At 43.5% G+C, this 16,787-nt stretch overlaps 1 protein-coding gene across 1 annotated transcript in view; it reads right to left on the bottom strand.

The window, feature by feature from the left end:
* Positions 1 to 405: 405 nt before the first annotated feature.
* The window catches only part of SLC26A8 (solute carrier family 26 member 8), a 78,322-nt gene continuing 61,940 nt past the window's right edge, over positions 406 to 16,787 (bottom strand). The window contains exons 11-19 of the mRNA XM_059701847.1: positions 14,227 to 14,322; positions 13,070 to 13,176; positions 12,920 to 12,989; positions 12,430 to 12,522; positions 12,195 to 12,326; positions 8,883 to 9,230; positions 4,553 to 4,607; positions 4,278 to 4,456; positions 406 to 870 (exon numbers count right to left, since the gene is read on the bottom strand). Coding sequence (XP_059557830.1) covers positions 421 to 870; positions 4,278 to 4,456; positions 4,553 to 4,607; positions 8,883 to 9,230; positions 12,195 to 12,326; positions 12,430 to 12,522; positions 12,920 to 12,989; positions 13,070 to 13,176; positions 14,227 to 14,322 — 1,530 coding nt within the window. The 3' untranslated portion in view covers positions 406 to 420. The remainder of the gene's footprint in view (positions 871 to 4,277; positions 4,457 to 4,552; positions 4,608 to 8,882; positions 9,231 to 12,194; positions 12,327 to 12,429; positions 12,523 to 12,919; positions 12,990 to 13,069; positions 13,177 to 14,226; positions 14,323 to 16,787) is intronic.

Here is a 16,787-nt window from a genome sequence, read left to right as displayed (position 1 = left end):
CATTTCCTTAGACATACAGAATACAGAGAAAGGAGAAAATGCAGGAAGGGTCCAAAGGTAACTAGAGTTATATATTTTATTTGAGCCTCATTTCTTTGGAGAAAGGAAACAAACTGAGAGGAGTAAGTTAGAGATGATGTGATAAAAACACTAGAAGTGCAGAATGTACAAAGAAGGAAATCTTTCATTAGAATATCTGCTGAGGGTGAAATGCGGTGAGCCTGGATGGGGAACTCAGAGACAATTCTTGGCCTTTAGCAGTGTGACCGGGGAGTGAGGTCACACTGCTGGGCAAGGAAGAAAGACAGCAGGTGAAGGGGTCCCAGAGCGAGTGCTGCTGGTCTGTAGCTACTCTAGGGCTTCTGACCAAGTGACCCCGTTTGGGTGGGAGGGTTTGATGAACTATTCCCAGTTCATCTCCTAGGGATCCTCAGTGTCACTGTCCTGAGATGAATACGGAATCATATATGGCTGCCTCTTGTCCACTGACCGTGTCCCAGGTGGATTCTGACTTGGGGAGTTGGGAGGCCAGTATTGCTGCCGAGGATAAGTCTGAGGCCTTGGTATGGATTTGAGCGCAGGCTTGGGCTTGAACTCCAGGTCCAGCTCATTCTCAGGTTTGGGTTCAGGTTCCAGTTCGGGCTCAAGCTCCGTTTCAGGCTCCAGCTCAGACTCGGGTTCCAGCTCCGATTCATGCTCCATCTCGAGATCCTGGTCCAGCCCAGTGTCTGACTCCAGTATGGGCTCCAGCTCTACGTCCAGATCTGACTCCTCCTCCAGGATGGGCCTTTGCATCCTGGCGTAGTTGGAACTTAGATTTTTGGGACCTTCTAGAATACTGCCGCTTACTTTTTGTCTTGCATCTCTACCCTGAAATACATATAATTAGATGGGTTAAAATTTCCAATTAAATTTAACTTTTGAATAGTCAAGGAACTTCAGAATGTAACAGAACTTTAGGTACCAGAAATCATGAGTTCCTGGGAAAGCAGAAAATATTTCTGGCCTAAATCTGCTTTTCATCTTCTTTGCACCCTCCGGTTCCTCAGTTACTCACTATTTTTTAGGCTCAATCAATCCATACTCCTGATTTCTCTGGATTTTCTAAGTAGCCTGGGTTTCACGGTCAACCATTTGAATAGCAATGGTCTTGGCGGCATTCTGAAACATCCTGTCTCCTTGATCTTACTCGTCTTTCCAACCCCCTGTGATCCTTAGCAGGGCATGTAAGGCCCCCGTGACCCGGCCTCTTGTCTTCTTTAGCTTCAGCTCCATCTGTAGTCCCAACCTTTGCTCTATCCATAAAACTAACCAAAGATGCCTGGCTCCTGCTTACCTTTGCTCATGCGACTCCCTGTGTGTGCACTGTCCTTCTCCATCTCAGCCACACACACTTATTCACTGGTCCAGATTCATATCAAAGATCACTAGCCAGGATCTTAGTTTTGGGTTCAATTGTGCCTCACTTACACCTCTATCATAGACCGGTAATGTACTGTCTTATTCATTTAAAAATATATCCCCCATTAGACTCTAAGCTCCTCGAGGCAGGGCAGGGCCTGGTTCCTGATATGCCAGTCCCAGGCACTCTGCCTGTCACGTAGCAGATGCCCGGTAAGCTTTGTGGCAGCAGCATTCCACAGAATTAACACCTTTCATCCCTCCCGAAACATTCTTCTCTTCTCCCATATGACACTCTTTCGCTTTTCCTTCCTCCCTCCCTCCGTCCCTCCCTCCGTCCCTCCGTCCCTTCCTCCCTCCCTCCCTCCCTTCCTTCCTTCCTTCTTGCTTCTTCTTGGTCTTCCTGTTGTCTTCTCTACTCCTTCTGGACTTCTGACTGTTGGCATGCCCCAAGACCCTGAGACCCTTCTCCTCTCCATCTGCACTGTCCCCACAGGCAATTTAATTTAGTCCCATAATTTTTGTTACAGTAAAACCTCGATATAACGGACTAATTTGGGCGAGGGGGTGCCCATTAAAGCGGGAAGTCTATTATATAATAAAGTAGGTTTTCCCAATGCACATGTTAAAAAATTGACAAATTAGTTGGTTTACCTATTTTTACTTATTTGGACACATTTGTGTAATTAAAATAACTAAGTATGTATGAAAAGTTTAATTTCATAGAAAAATTTTCTATATGTTTTACAAATGCACATGGCTGGGCTGTGGTTTGGCACATGTGGGAACATCGCCAGCAGCCTTAAAATTGCTGCAGGAAGTCACACCAGGAGATAACAGAACCACTTACCGTGCAAAAATGTGGTGTGACCATGTGCTTTGTTTACCGGCAAGCAGTGACTCTTGGATATAAATATGTAGACTGTAATTGTAGATATGTCATATTTATGTCAGCAAAATTACTACTGTGTTTTTCCCGACATTTGGCCTATTCGCTAAAATTTGTTAAAAATAGCAAAAAAAAAAAAAAAAACACCTGTCAATTTAACGATAACCAAATTTTGGTTATAAGCATTTTAAAATTAACAGGGTGTTAATGTTCACATATGACATATGGACTGGAAGTTTTATCTATTAAATCCAAAGTCCGTTTATCGAGGTCCACAAAATCGAGAGTTTACTGTACTGTCTATGTGCCAATGACTTTTTAGTTAAAACCCTTCCCCTGATCTGCTGGCTCATATATTCATTTCCATTCTTGACATCTCCACTTGGATATTTAATAGGCATCTTGAATTCAATACATTTGAACGGAACTTTCCCCCTTCTACTCTTCCCTATTTTAAATGCTAGGAAAATTTTGATATATTCAATACCAAGTCTTAAGTTCTGATAAGCATGTTAGTAAACTAGGAAAATACTTTTAAAAAACATGGTAAATATAAAGTACATCTTAAGTCAACTTTCACCACTATTCTTAATAAAGAGACATAAGAAGCTTTTCTCATTAAATTCAGGAGTAAGACAAGACTTGCCATTATCACTTAAGTTGTTCTAGGAAGGCTAGCTAATGCCATAATATGTGAAACTGAAATAAGAATTCTAGCAACTGGAAAAGAAGAGATTTATATTATTTGTGGAAAATATTTTTTGTCTAGAAAACTCAAGAGAATTAACAATGAAACCTTTTTGGACTAGTAAAGGATTCACAAAATGGCCAAATAATTTAATAAAAATCAATAGGTTCCCTTTATACCAGCAGTTGCCAGTTAGAAAATATAATGAAAAAGATTATTCCTTTTAAATAGCAATAAAAATGTAAAAGAGAGAGGATAAAGTGTCTAGGATTTGTCCATATGAAGAAAGGCACAAAATCTTACTATGAATACAGCATTAACAAAGACTGAATAAATGTCGAGGCTGCCCATATAAAAAAATTATGATCAAACCTAGCTATTGGGGAAAGCTGTTCTGGATAGGCAGAGGCACATAGCCTATGAGAATTCTCAGCAAAGGTAGGGAAATCCTTGGTAATACATTACTAAGAGAAAGAGGGCTATGTTTTACAAGCTTGGCTATCTTTTACTTATTAAAATTTTTATAAACACTTGTTACTCCGATAATTTCTTTTTGTCATAAAAAATTCAAGCATTATTGAAATATAGTAAGTTGATAAATAGGGGGTTTAATTAAAAATAATTTCTACTCATTAGGTGAGATTTTGGTGCCCATCTGTGTTTTAATTTTCTTTTTGGGAGGAAACCGTTAACCTTCACAGATACTGGTCTGAAAACACTGAGGTAGGCCCAGGTCTTTACTTAGTATTAACAAATGGCTAAATATTTTGGCTTGTATATCAGTCTCCTTTGCATTTGGTCAGGTTGAGTAAAGTATATTATTCACAATAGAAATATAGCCAAAGTGTTAGACTAGCAGGTCTTTACCTCTGTGAGTTCATCAGTTTTACTATTCACCCCAAGTGTGGGGTGGGGAGGATTCTAAAGGTATAGCTAGAGATGTTTAAAATATTTAGTTATTGATACGGCATTGGCACTAACCTAGCTTTCGGTAAAAGGGCCCTTGAGGCCTTGGCGGGTTGGGTAACCCTCTCTTCAGTTGAGAAAGGGCCCTGAATGGTATCCAGATGTCATGGCAGTGGGGGAACCTGGGACTCAGGTCTGCTGCTAGTTACCAACTGATAAGGGAGCATTTCAGCTTCGCAAAGTCTGGCACAGCCATACTCAATAAATGCTGAGTATACTCAACACCCTTTCCTGGATGTGCTCATCTCTGTCTGATCAGATGTCTTCCCTTTTCTCTCCCCCCACTTCTCGCCCCACCTCACCCCTCACCCTAGATGTTTCACATCATCCAACCTTATCTGAGTAGGTTTCCTGTATCACTGTCTCAGACTCATCCACGCTTAACTCTGAGGTCTCTGAAAACTTCCTTGACAACGCAAACAGCACAGCGTCATGGAGCGTGAGGAACAGTTGGGTCTTGGTGATGCCATCATCAAAGAATTCATTCCTCTCAAAGGCCTTGACCACAGAAGCTACAAACCAAACCCAGAACACACAGAGTCAGACACTGGGAAGGAGAGCACCCAGGGTGCCAAACATAGCCCTCTCGTAGGGGGAAGCATACTCACAGTGAGTCCCTGCAATGAGCACCATAATGTTGGCATTGTGGAAGGCGTTGCACATCTGCAGGGAGGGAGTAAACCAGTGTTAGGGATCCCTACACTCCCTAGGAAAGTTAGCTGGGTTGTAAAGTCCCTTTGGTTATTCCCTTGTCTGGGGTAAATGCACCTTTATATCCAATTCAGCTCTATAAACATTTGATGGGTGGACTTCTGTAAGCTAGGAAGTGTCTGAAGTGCTGAGAATACAAAAGAGAATCAGACCGTCTCATGTGGGGTGGGGAGTGAGAAGGAAGGTAACCCATGGTCTCAAGGGGAAAACAGTTCACTTAAAGGGAGAATGTCAAGTCTACTCATCCACGGATGGGCACTTGGGCAAATAGTGCTTCTATGAACATAGGGATGCATACGTTCTTTCTGATTGGTGTTTTGGGATTCTTAGGATCTATTCCTAGAAGTAGGATCCCTGGGCCTTGGTGATGCCAGCATCAAAGATGTCATTCTTCTCAAAGGCCCTGACCACAGTTCCATTTTTAATTGTTTGAGGAAACTCTACACTGTTTTCCATAGTGGTTGTACCAGTCTGCATTCCCACCAGCAGTGCACGAGGGTTCCTTTTCCTCCACATCCTCTCTGGCACTTGTTGTTGATTTATTGATGGCAGCCATTCTGGCAGGTGCGAGGTGCTACCTCATTGTCATTTTAATTTGCATCTCTCTGATGATTAGTGACTTTGAGCATTTTTTTCTTGGCCATCTCTATGTCCTCTTTGAAGAAGTGTCTATTTAGGTCCTCTGTCCATTTTTTAATTGGATTGTTTGTCTTCTTTTTGTTAAGTTGTATGAGTTCTTTATATATTTTGTGGAAATTAACCCCTTATCAGATGTATCATTGCCAAATATGTTCTCCCATATAGTGGGAACCATCATTTTGTTGATGGTTTCTTTTGCTGGCCAGAATCTTTTTATTTTGATGTAGTCTCATTTTTGTTTATTTTTCCCTTTATTTCTTTGCACTAGGAGTGGTATCAGCAAAAATATTGCTACAACAACCAAAGTGCCCTTCAGTAGATGAGTTCGTAGAAAAGCTGTGATACGTTTACACAATGGACTACTATGCAGCTATAAAAAAGAAGGATCTCTTACCCTTTGAGACAGCATGGAGGGACCTGAAGAATATTATACTAAGTGAAATAAGCCAGTCAGAGAAAGAAAAGTATTACATGATCTCACTTATATGTGGACTCTAATGAACAAGATAAAGTGACAAACAAAATAGATCCAGAGACATGAAAGCATGCAACAGAATGACGAATCTCAGAAGGAAGAGGTGCGGGGAGGGTGGGAAGAGGTTAACCAAAGGACATATATGCATAACTCATGGACACAGACAATAGTGGTGAAGGTCTGGGGGGTGGGAGGCCGGGATCAAGGTGGAGGGGGTCAATAGGGGAAAATAGGGGACATCTGTAATACTTTCAACAATAAAGATAAGCCTGGCTGGCGTGGCTCAGTGATTGAGCATCAACCTATGAGCCAGGAGGTCACAGTTTGATTCCCAGTCAGGACACATGTCTGGATTGCGGGCTCGATCCCCAGGGCGGGGCATGCAGGAGGAGGCCGATCAATGATTCTCTTTCATCATTGATGTTTCTGTCTCTAACTCTCTCTTCCTTCCTCTCTGATCAGTAAAAATATATTTTAAAAAATAATTTTAAAAGACAAATTTCAAAAAAAAAGGAAAGAGAGAGAATGTCACATGAGTGCAGTACTAGGATAGGGACAGGCACAGGTGTGATGAAACACACTGACGGTCCTCAAGAACACTAACTATATCTCTGGTGATTGGTATTTGCATGTGATCCCCTTCTCCATAGAGTTCACTAAGCAGGGGAGGCAAAACATGGCCCAGAGACGGTCAAATGATATAGTAGGAAATGGAATTCAAGGAGCCTGAGAATCGTATTCAGAGCTGCTCTGCAAAGTTGCATTTGACTTTAGTAAAACAACAGAAATTTAGTGGTATCAGATTATTAAGCATCTGCCATTGACCTCAACTTTACTTCAGCCAATATATACGGTATGCTCTGGGGCAATGAATAAAGTTCAATACAAAGCAAGTCAATTAAACTCAATACTCTAAGATTAAATAGACCAACCCTGAGCACTGAGTTAAAATGTGAAACAAAAAAACAACAACAAACACACACACACAAAAAAACAAAAACAAAACAACTAAAACAGACAGACTACTTCTTTCACTTCCAAGAGGAAATAAGAAAGTCATCTTGATCACGTGGTAAATCATAAAGTCATTTGGTAAAGAGCCACAAGGGGCATACTCGAAATGACAAGCAAATGAAATCCCATGAATTAGGGAGCTTAAATTGAGTGGTTATCTCTAGTGAGAACAACAGCTGGGGCTTTTCTTATTAAGTTTTCAATACGAATATCTGAAATGATTTCCTCCAATACGGCAGGATAGAACAATTACAAAAGGAATGAAGAAACCTGTATTTTTAAAGTGTAAAAGTGTGCCGTGAATCCGAAGGCTGTAAAGTAAAGGCGGGGGTCTGATATAGCCTCATGTTGGGGCTGGAGCAGGAAGTCATCAGATAGGCAGCTGTGGATGGGTCATGCCAAGGACCAGACAGCAAGAGAGGAGAAGGGGGAGGAGAGGACAGAACGAATGCTCTACGTCCCAGTGATGGACAGGCCAGATACTAACTGTGAGCCCAGGACTCTTAGGGAGAAATATGGCTTGTCTCTTAGGGCTGTGTGGGAATTAATGGGATCATGTATATAAATGTATCCACTCAACATGGCATACAATAGGCACTTAATAATGTAGAAGAATGAACTCTAAAGTAACAACTAGAGCACAAGCCTGGGAGAAGAGAACACAGCCCAGCAGGATGACCTAAGATGGAAAAGCCCACAAGATGACATTGTCACGTACAGGTGAATCTGAAAATGAAGTGGGGAAAGGGGGTCTCCTGGACGGGAAGCCCTGAGCATGAATCCCTCTATGCCTCTCATTTTATAGATGAGGAAACCAAGACCGGATACAAATTAGTGAGTGAGGCCTGGTCCGAGGAGCAGAAACCAGGGCAGAGCACACATCACAGACCACCCACCAGAGTTCTTGCTGCTTTGAGAAGCTTCCTGTTGCCTCAGGCCAAGGAGGAGCTGGACTCACTTAAGAGAGAATCATTTCCTTTAGGAATAAGAAGGTTTGATGATATAGGATCTTAGAATTAAGGGCGGAAAAGCAGCCAAAGGAGCCTATCTCAAGAAAAGGTAGAAGTAGTCAGAGCCAGGAAGTGGGCGTTCAGGATGTTTAAACCTGAGCGATCCCCAACAGGGGCAAGAGAGAGAGAGGGCTGGAGACTGAGATAAGCTGGCTGGAAAGAAGAGATTGTATGTATGAGACATTGAACAATAAAGCCCACATGGTTAGTTGTGCATCTCCACTGTCCATATTGTGTAAGAAAGAAATGAAAACCGTCAGAGAAACCAGAGTGGGAGAGAAGTCAGGACCTAAGAACACAGATTTTTTTTATTTTAATTGGGTTTTTTTTAGAGAGAGGTAGAGAGAGAGAGAGAGAGAGAGAGAGAGAGAGAGAGAGAGACATATTAATATCAATCGGCTGCCTCCCACAATTGCTCTGACCGGGGATTGAACCCATACCTGGATATGTGCCCTGACCGGAACTGAACTGTCACTCTTTGTTATACGGACAACACTCTAACCAACTGAGCCACACTGGCCAGGGAAGAGACAGAGCTTTTGAAGGAAAATTTTTCCCTGCCTTTCCACCCAAAGATGCAGGCAATGAAGAGAGAGCTGGGGATGATCCTACAGGTACTGGACCAGGCAGCCTCAGGCCCTAGGCTGAGGGTGTCTTTTCATCACAACTTCTTCAAATCTGAGTGCCTCTTACAATGAGCAGCTGAAGAGTGGAGAATTCTTGGTGAGCTTTTATTCTGTAGCATTCAGAGCTATTGTTTAAGATTTGCAGCTAACTCCCAGGTTACACTAGGAGTTGCTGGGTGAGGCATAGATTGCTGTTTTAAAGGTTTTGAGAGTTTCCTCCTTTTCATCCCTCGAGCAATAATATGCTATGTTTAGGTAGCCACCCCAGTTCAATAAATCAGAGTTGGTTAATTTTCTATTTATTCTGGTTGACCTTGAACTATCTTCAGTGTCCAAATTTCTAGTGGCCCAGGAGTCACATAGTAGCTGATCAGTGACTAATAGGACTCAATCAGGGTGGGGCTTGGGGTGGGGGGTGGTAGCTGAGGATCAGCGCTCCTGTTAAAGCCACCTCAGTACCTACCTGTCTTAACACGACCACAGCCCGTGAATCCACAAAATGCACCATGGAGAAATCCAGGATGACGGTGTGGGTGCTGGGTATAAAAGACGAATCCGATCTACTCCTGACCTGACTTCCAGAAGCGTCAGGAAGTGGCTTCGGGTCGTTTCTATAGGGTTTATTAGGAAGCCAAATATTCTCATAGCTTTGCCCTTGATTTCTCTGAAGTATGGAAGATACTGTGTTGGGTATTTGTTCCTCAGATGAATATTGGCTCATGTCCCCACTGTCCATACGTGTGCATTGCATCATGCTCATAGAGGATGGCTTGCGGTCCTGTTTGGTTTCATATCGCTCTGTGTAAACAACCTGGGACAAGAGTTAGGGGGGAAGGCTGTGAAAAGACTCAGACAAGGGTGGGGAGTGCTTGCAACTGTGCTGTCTCTATCTACTAACTCCCTCCCTCTCCCTTAGGGAACTTCTCCACAGACCAGGCACGCTGCAGCTTTTCCTTGAGTATCTCACGTCACTTCAAGCTCCGACTGAAAAAAACCACTTTCATCATTCCTTATCCTCACCTCTCACAAGCCCCACTCCCCGCAACGTCCCTACAGGCACCAATGACATTATCATGGTCCTAGTGAGCCAGAGTGAAAATCATCTTTGATTTATTCTTTTCCCTCATCCCTGGGTTCTAATTAGCCTCCAGCGCTTTCTAGTGCTTTGAAGTATTTCTCCCATCAGTCCCTTTGCTCAACACTGCCTTCCTTTATCGGCGAAACGGTCTTCTGTCAGACTTCCTTAAAAAAGACAAAACTGCCTTGAGCAGGGCTGTCGCTCCCTCTCACTTTCATGCTCCTCGCAGGCTGGAAGCCTGTACAGCTTTAGCACCCTGGGGTGCACCAGGAGCACAGCGGCATGCAAGACACAGGGGCCCGTGTCTACCTAGGGAATAAGAACTCTATGACCCATGGAAAAATGGGAATAATTCATATGCTAACATGGTATAATTTGGGGTGATGTTTCTTTAAAAATATTGTTCTAATAACATTTATAAAATAAAATTTAAAAATAGAAAAAAACTGTAAAGATAAAAAGTATATAAGGTAGTAGATATTGTACAGCAAAAAAAGAAAAAGTGGTGTGAATAGAAAATAAAACTCCAGTTCAAAGGAGAGAGCTGGGCCCCAAGGCTTCAAGGTCCCCGAGGCCAGGCCTCGGGGGCACAGCTGTGGACTGACTCGTGGCAGGAGTTGCAAGGTCCCCAGGCAGAGGAACCCTCTAAGAACCTTCCTTCTCTCTCCTTCATCTGTTCTGCAGCCCTGTCCTCCAGGGGCTTTCATAATCTACTCAGGCTGTGTCTGCCTGAGCTTACTCCCCAGACCAAGCCTCTCATCCTGAGGACCCCATACTTACTTCGGCGTTGGTGTCTTTGTGCAAGCCTACCATGGGCTGGGAGTCCTCTTTGTCCCTACCTGGCAGAAAGCCAAATTTCTCTCTCCTGTCCAGCTCAAACCATTGCTACCAAGGTCTCCCTGACTTTTTGAGCTCATGTTGATCTCTCATTACCTGGAGTCTTAGAGTTGTTAGAATCTAAACACACACTTTCAAACATAATAATATACTGCATAGTATGGTTTACTATCCTATTTCATCAGTTTTAAGAGGCATCACCACTTTCTGTATTCTCAAGAAAAAAAAATACTGCAAATAAACTAGGACTCGTCATCAACTTCACAATGCATCCAAATTTCAGAGATGTGGAAAAATGTCTGTGTTAGGATGGATCAAACACAACAATGGCCTTCTATGTCACATTAATAGAGTCGTCTCCCTAGTTTGATTTAAATCTCTACGAACTGCTTCAAAATAATCCTGTGATTTGGGGGAGTACAGATGGGTGGGGTATGGATGAAACAAGACTGGCTATTAGTTGTTGAATCTTAAAGTGGATGGTAGGTGCACAGAGGCTCATTATACTTGTCTCTACTTTTGTGTATGTTCAAAATTTTCCCTGAAAAAAAAACATTTTTTTAAAAGAACCACCTGGATGGACCTTGAGGACATTATGCTAAGTGATATACTCCAGCAACAAAAAGACAAATACTGTGTGATTCCAGGGATATATGAGGTGCCTGGATTAGTCAGATTAATAGAAATAGAAAGTAGAATGGTGGTTGCCACAGGCTGAGTGAGGGGGAGTGGGAGGTGTTACTTAACAGGTTCTGAGTTCCAGTTATCCAAGATGAAAAAGTCCTAACTATAAAGGACAGTGAGGATTACACAACAGTGTGAATGTATTTAACACTACCATACACTTAAACATGGTTAAGATGATATATTTTATGTTACGTATTTTCTACCACAATGAGGAAAAAAAAAGAAGCCAGAGACCCTTAAAAATTCTTTTGCAGAGTGTCATAGTTCTAGGCACATATAGGAGCTTAATAAATACCAGATGATCATACTCTACTCTCGAGTGCACTTGCTGATGTCATGTGAATGCCCTTTGCAATACTCAGTGCAGTGTGGCTATCACATAAAAATTAAATAGAGAGTTAATTCTGTCCTCTTGGCAAGAAAGCTGGTATTTTCAGGGAGCTCAGTAGAACCTACTCTCATTGGGGTGTATAGCAACCAGAGTGGTGCCCAGAGTGAGTGCCTGGTGTTTGCAGGGGCCTGCGCAGGAGGGGGACAGGAGGTGTTGCGTGTTGGGCGTCCGTGTGTGTGTGTGTGTGTGTGTGTGTGTGTGTGTGTGTGTGTGTAGACTGGGAAATGAGCAGGCCTGCTCTGGGGAAAAGGACTATTTAGATCAAGTCTGAGTTGGAAGTAATGACACTTAGTTCATCGGCTGAAATAACCTGCAGATGCTGTAAAACCCCCATCTGTGCTTGTCCGCCCCTTACTGCCCATCGTCACTGCCTTGGTCCAGGCAGATGGCAGGAGATCCTTGAGAACCCAGCCAGCTTGGTCCTCGCCTAGTGGGATTTATAAGACAATCTTTAAGTCCCTTATTTTCAGAAAAATAAAATCAGGCAGCCAAAGGTCTGGGAAATAGGCACAGCTAGGGAATGACTCTCTGTCTCTAACCACTGAGTAGGGACTCAAGAGTCACCATCGCTTCCTACCCGCTTTCAGTTCAAGATCTGACCCTCAAAGGGGAAGCCATGTCTTCACTTCTGAACAGAACTCTTTAATTTCCAATTACCTGTGGTCCATCTAAGAGTCAAAATCCCTGAGGGGGTTTTCTTTTCTTAAAACAACAACGATGACCTGCCCTTGTACTTCTTTATAAAGCGCAGAGGGAAATGCAGAAAAGAAGAGGTGGCTAACCCTGGGTGGCGGCTCCAGTTCATCGCAGTTGCAGTAACACTGACACATCCTTCCTTCCTGCGGGCCACGTTCACTGGTAGGGAACAGCCTGTACAGCTCTTCCTCTTTCAGAGGCACCCGCACCATTTCCACCTGAAAGGCAGAAGGAGGATGGGTAGATGGCGAGAGGCAGGAGCGAGGGCCCCTGGGGGAGGCGAGGGGAGCCCGTGGAGAAGAGTGGGGAGGACAGCCTTACCTCCTCCAACAGCTTGTGCTTCAAGTCGTACACATTTACAAAGGTGATGGAGTTGCAGCACTGGAAGATTTTCACCCCAGGAAAGGTCAAGATCTGCAAGACAAATGTAAAGTTTAGAGAAATTTCTCAGCTCTTTCGTGGAGGGAGGGACATTCTTCAGAACCTAATTGAGACTATATTCTTCTTTATAAGAGGCAAGAGCCAGCAAGGCCCTTCCTCCCATTTCCACCCCTGCTTTGCCTGCTTTCTTCTTTTCCCGCCATTTCCTCACTCCCCTCTTTTGGCCTTCCGCCCCCTAAAGTACATTTTAAAATCATCCTTAACTGGCGGCGGGACTCCAGGACTCACCTGCCTCTTTAAGCACCCACCTTACCATGGTGCATCCCTCTCCCCACCTTTGTCCAGCGTGTCTGTAGTGCAGCAAGCAACAGGAAAGGGATTTTGTAGAAAATCTTTTAGGCAAAGAAGTGGGACTGGTTTGGATTCTTACCTCCCGATAGTCCTGGATGCTTCTATAAATGTTGGTGTTAGGGATCTGACCCAGGAGGAGAATCTTCGTTCTGAAAGGAAATGCATTTGCCTTTAGGTCATAGTTGCCTTGCCTGCCATGGCTAAGCTTCTATGACCAGAGACTGAGTACCTGTGTGACTGAATGGTGATGACGAAGAAGGCAAAGGCTACGGAAACCATTAGTCCGACGTCCAGTCCCAGGAAAATTGCAGCTATGAACGTCACCATCCAAATAATCTTACGGGAAGAAGCGAAAAGGAAGACCATATTGCAAGCAGAGATGAGGACATCACCAGTCCTATCTCCTGACACCCTCTCCCTCTCCCTCCTGACACCTGGGATTTAGAGGACAAATTCCAGAGCCGCATGGACTGATGCCATCACAAAGGGCTGGCCCATGGCTACCGAGCAGTTCGTCTAGGCCTCCTGGGTCAGTTCTCTTTTGAAACTTTCATTTCCTCACGTGCAAAATGGGGGTATTAATAGCTACTTTATAGGCTTTGCTGAAATTAGAAATGCGATTTGTAAAGCAACCCAGAACACTCACCAGATGGCAGTTGCTATTTTAAGACCTATAATAGTTATTGGGAGTCTTGAACACCACTCTCAGCAGGTGACTTGACTTGAACCTTCACAGAGAAGAGAGGCTGAAACTCCCTCAAATGTTTACTTCCCCTCCCCCTGCCACTTGTGAGTTAGTTGGAGGTGCTCGCTCTCTCCTCCTAGAACCAGAAGCTCCGCCAGTGCTCTGGACCACATACCCTCTTAGCTCCTCAGGGCTCTGAGTCCAAAAAGCAGCCCCTTTCACATCTCTTTGCCTCTATTGGGTCCTTCTCCCCTCGTCACATTCCCCCATCTTTTATTTCTTGCTGTTTCCCCTCTGTCCCCCAGGTCCGTGCTGGAAAGAGGAGGAGGGTGCTCTGTCAGTTCCTCGGGCAGGACACCTCCCTTTCTTATTCGGATTTGTGTCTCCGGGTTAAAAGTCAACCAAATATGCACGGCATGACAAACCCTCTTTACTAAATTTGTATTGAACTATAACCACTTAATTATTTTTTATTTAATTTTGCGTAGTAGGAGTGAGGTTGCAGTATTTCTTTGCACCAACAGCTTCGACTCCTTATTTGAAGCAAAAGTAAAGTACCAGGCATCAGAGTTGCTAGTGTCCTTCATGTTGATGTCCTTTGTTTGTTCTCTTTCCGTCTGTCCAACCTTCCCCTGCCCCTGCCCCTGCCCCTGCCTCCGCCCCTGCCCCTGCCCCTGCCTCAGCAGTGCATCTACACTCACAGAGTCATACTGGCTCTGCCTCCACAGACTGGGTAGATAGTAAATATTTTCAAGCAAGGGTAGGACGTTGCTCACAATAATACCAGCCAGCACAGCCTGTGGGGAGAAGGGTGGACGTACAAAATTACTCATTGTTGTGATATTTATAATAAAAATTCAGACAACCTAATTTTCTTTTTTTTCTAATTTTCTAATAATAACAAAATAACTAAATAAGTTCTAGTATGAGCTATCATGCTATATGTCAAATACAAACAACAATACAAGGTTGTATGCCCAGTTAGGTTGAAACGATGCAAAGTAATATCAATTCATAGAAAATAATATTGATCAGATATATGCCAAAATGTTAATAGTGGTTCATTTGTAAATGTGGATGACATTTTTAGCTCTTATGAATTTTCAAAAGTTTTTAGAAATAGGCATGTCTACTTTTCTAATGGAAAAAGGTTTTCTTAAATATGAGAAAATGAAAATTTATACTCGGTTGTAAAAGTCATCAGGGCCTTAAAGTAGAACTAAACTAGTTTTAGAAACACTTTGTGTTTATGAAGTCCCTGCATTGGCTTAACATTTCTTGGCTTTTCCTCGTCACCCTCTCCTCTGTCTGCTCTGCCTGGGAATGAGAACTGACCCTACCACCGGGATGGCCGCAGCCACGCTTACTCTGGACTTCTGAGGTTACTCAGTGACCAGTTGGACTCAATACAGAGGAGGGAAGAGCAAAGATGAAGTTAGCAGAAATTACTTCCTTTCCATTTTTATCTTCTTTCCAGTCAGGAATCTCCAAACTTTCTGCAATTTGCAGGGAGATGTGGTGGAAAGGAAAAGAATCTCAACTTCATAGGGTTTTTTTTCAAAATGTTTGGCTTGAGGGAAGGAGTATAAAGAGGAAACGTAAATTCTCATAAAACAATATACAATAAAAAATTTACCTTTCTGAATATTAAGGTTAGAGATGCTCATGTGTAAAGAAGAATTAATCTCAGGTATAATTTCCATCATCCAAGAGATAACAATTATTAACATTTTGGTATGTTCTATTTTTTTCCTCACACAAATCGAAGCAATATTAAATACACTGTTTTGTATCATGTTTTCTAAATTTTTGTATTGGTCCCCTGCTAAGTAACTGAGATCCTAGCCAGGATGCTCCAACAATTCTTCCAATAAGGGTTTTGCAACAAGCTATTCATAGCCTTTCAAGGAAGGAAGCAATCTTTAATACTCATAGAGCCTCATTAGTATAGCACTCCCACTGGTCAGATTGTGTTCGCATTTTCTTACCCAGAAACATCCTACCAGATGCTGTAAAAAGCATGTGACATAACATGGGGAGCCAAAAGCAGGGGCTGTTCTCTCTCTAACATATTTGCAATAAAGGAGTGCTACCTACTTTTATCAGTAGCCTTCATACATGTTTGGAGCTTTAAAAAAGTTCTGATTCTCCTAGCTAAAAAGCAAAAACAACTCTGTTCAAAGTAAATTACTGAGTGGCTTTGCTAAAATAGACTCCATAGTGATTGCACCAAAGGTGCTATACAACCTCAGTTCTGGAGATGACTTCTGCCGGGAATCAGAGGACAGCTTGTGTGATAAGCACAAGCTTAATCCCACCCCCAGGCATAGATTCGTTGGCTGGGGCCCAAGGTCCCTGAATCACAAGAACAGAGGCAGCAAGAGCCTGGAGGTAGCCTGCTCTGTGGCAACCTGATCTTCACCAGGTGCAATGGACACGTTCAAAAGGATGGGGGTAATGGCCCGGCTGGCGTGGCTCAGCGGTTGAGCGTCGACCTATGAACCAGAAGGTCACAGTTTGATTCCCGGTCAGAGCATGCGCCTGGGTTGTGGGCTCGATCCCCAGGGTGGGGGGTGCAGGAGGCAGCTGTTCAATGATTCTCTTTCATCATTGAGGTTTCTATCTCTCCCTCTCCCTCCCTCTCTGAAATCAATTTTTAAAAAAGGATGGGGTAACGTTTACTACCACTGCAGCTTCAGACTGCCACCTCAGCGTGGAACCAAGCTGCAACACCAGGCAGGAACCCTTCTCCCACCTCCCACCTAAAAATGGCTAAAGGGAACATTAAAGAAATTGAAAAGGAAGTCATGGTCACTGAGCATTGATCTCTATTGAGAACAAATGGATTATAGCCAGGAATTAATGTGCCTGGAATCTCTCAATGCACGGTGGTCGGTCTCACAGAAAGGAAGAAATGGCACCGGAGCATATAGGAGCATCCCAGCTGAACAGTTATAACTCAACTGTCAGGCCCTGCCTTCTCGTATTGTAAGCTAACCAGAGACAGTGGGGAAGCAGGCGAGGGGGTGAGTTCACCTGTGTGCAGAACAGGCCCCCCGGAAGCGGTCTGGGAAACCAGATGGCGTGAATGTGCACTGAGGGTCTACGCCTGTGATGGTAATGGGCGTTCTGGCATCTGAAGTCTGTGTTGGTCTCTTTAACTGAATCCTTACTGTAAAGCTTACTTTAGAGCTTAAGCGATTAAAAGAAGATTAATAGCACTAATGGCTAATGTTTCCTGAGTGCTAATTATTAGCTCAAC

Source organism: Myotis daubentonii, chromosome 6 (genome assembly GCF_963259705.1).
Source record: "Myotis daubentonii chromosome 6, mMyoDau2.1, whole genome shotgun sequence".
NCBI classification, from domain to species: domain Eukaryota; kingdom Metazoa; phylum Chordata; class Mammalia; order Chiroptera; family Vespertilionidae; genus Myotis; species Myotis daubentonii.
Note: the sequence above shows the minus strand (reverse complement) of the source record. Positions and strands in the feature narration are given on the sequence as shown.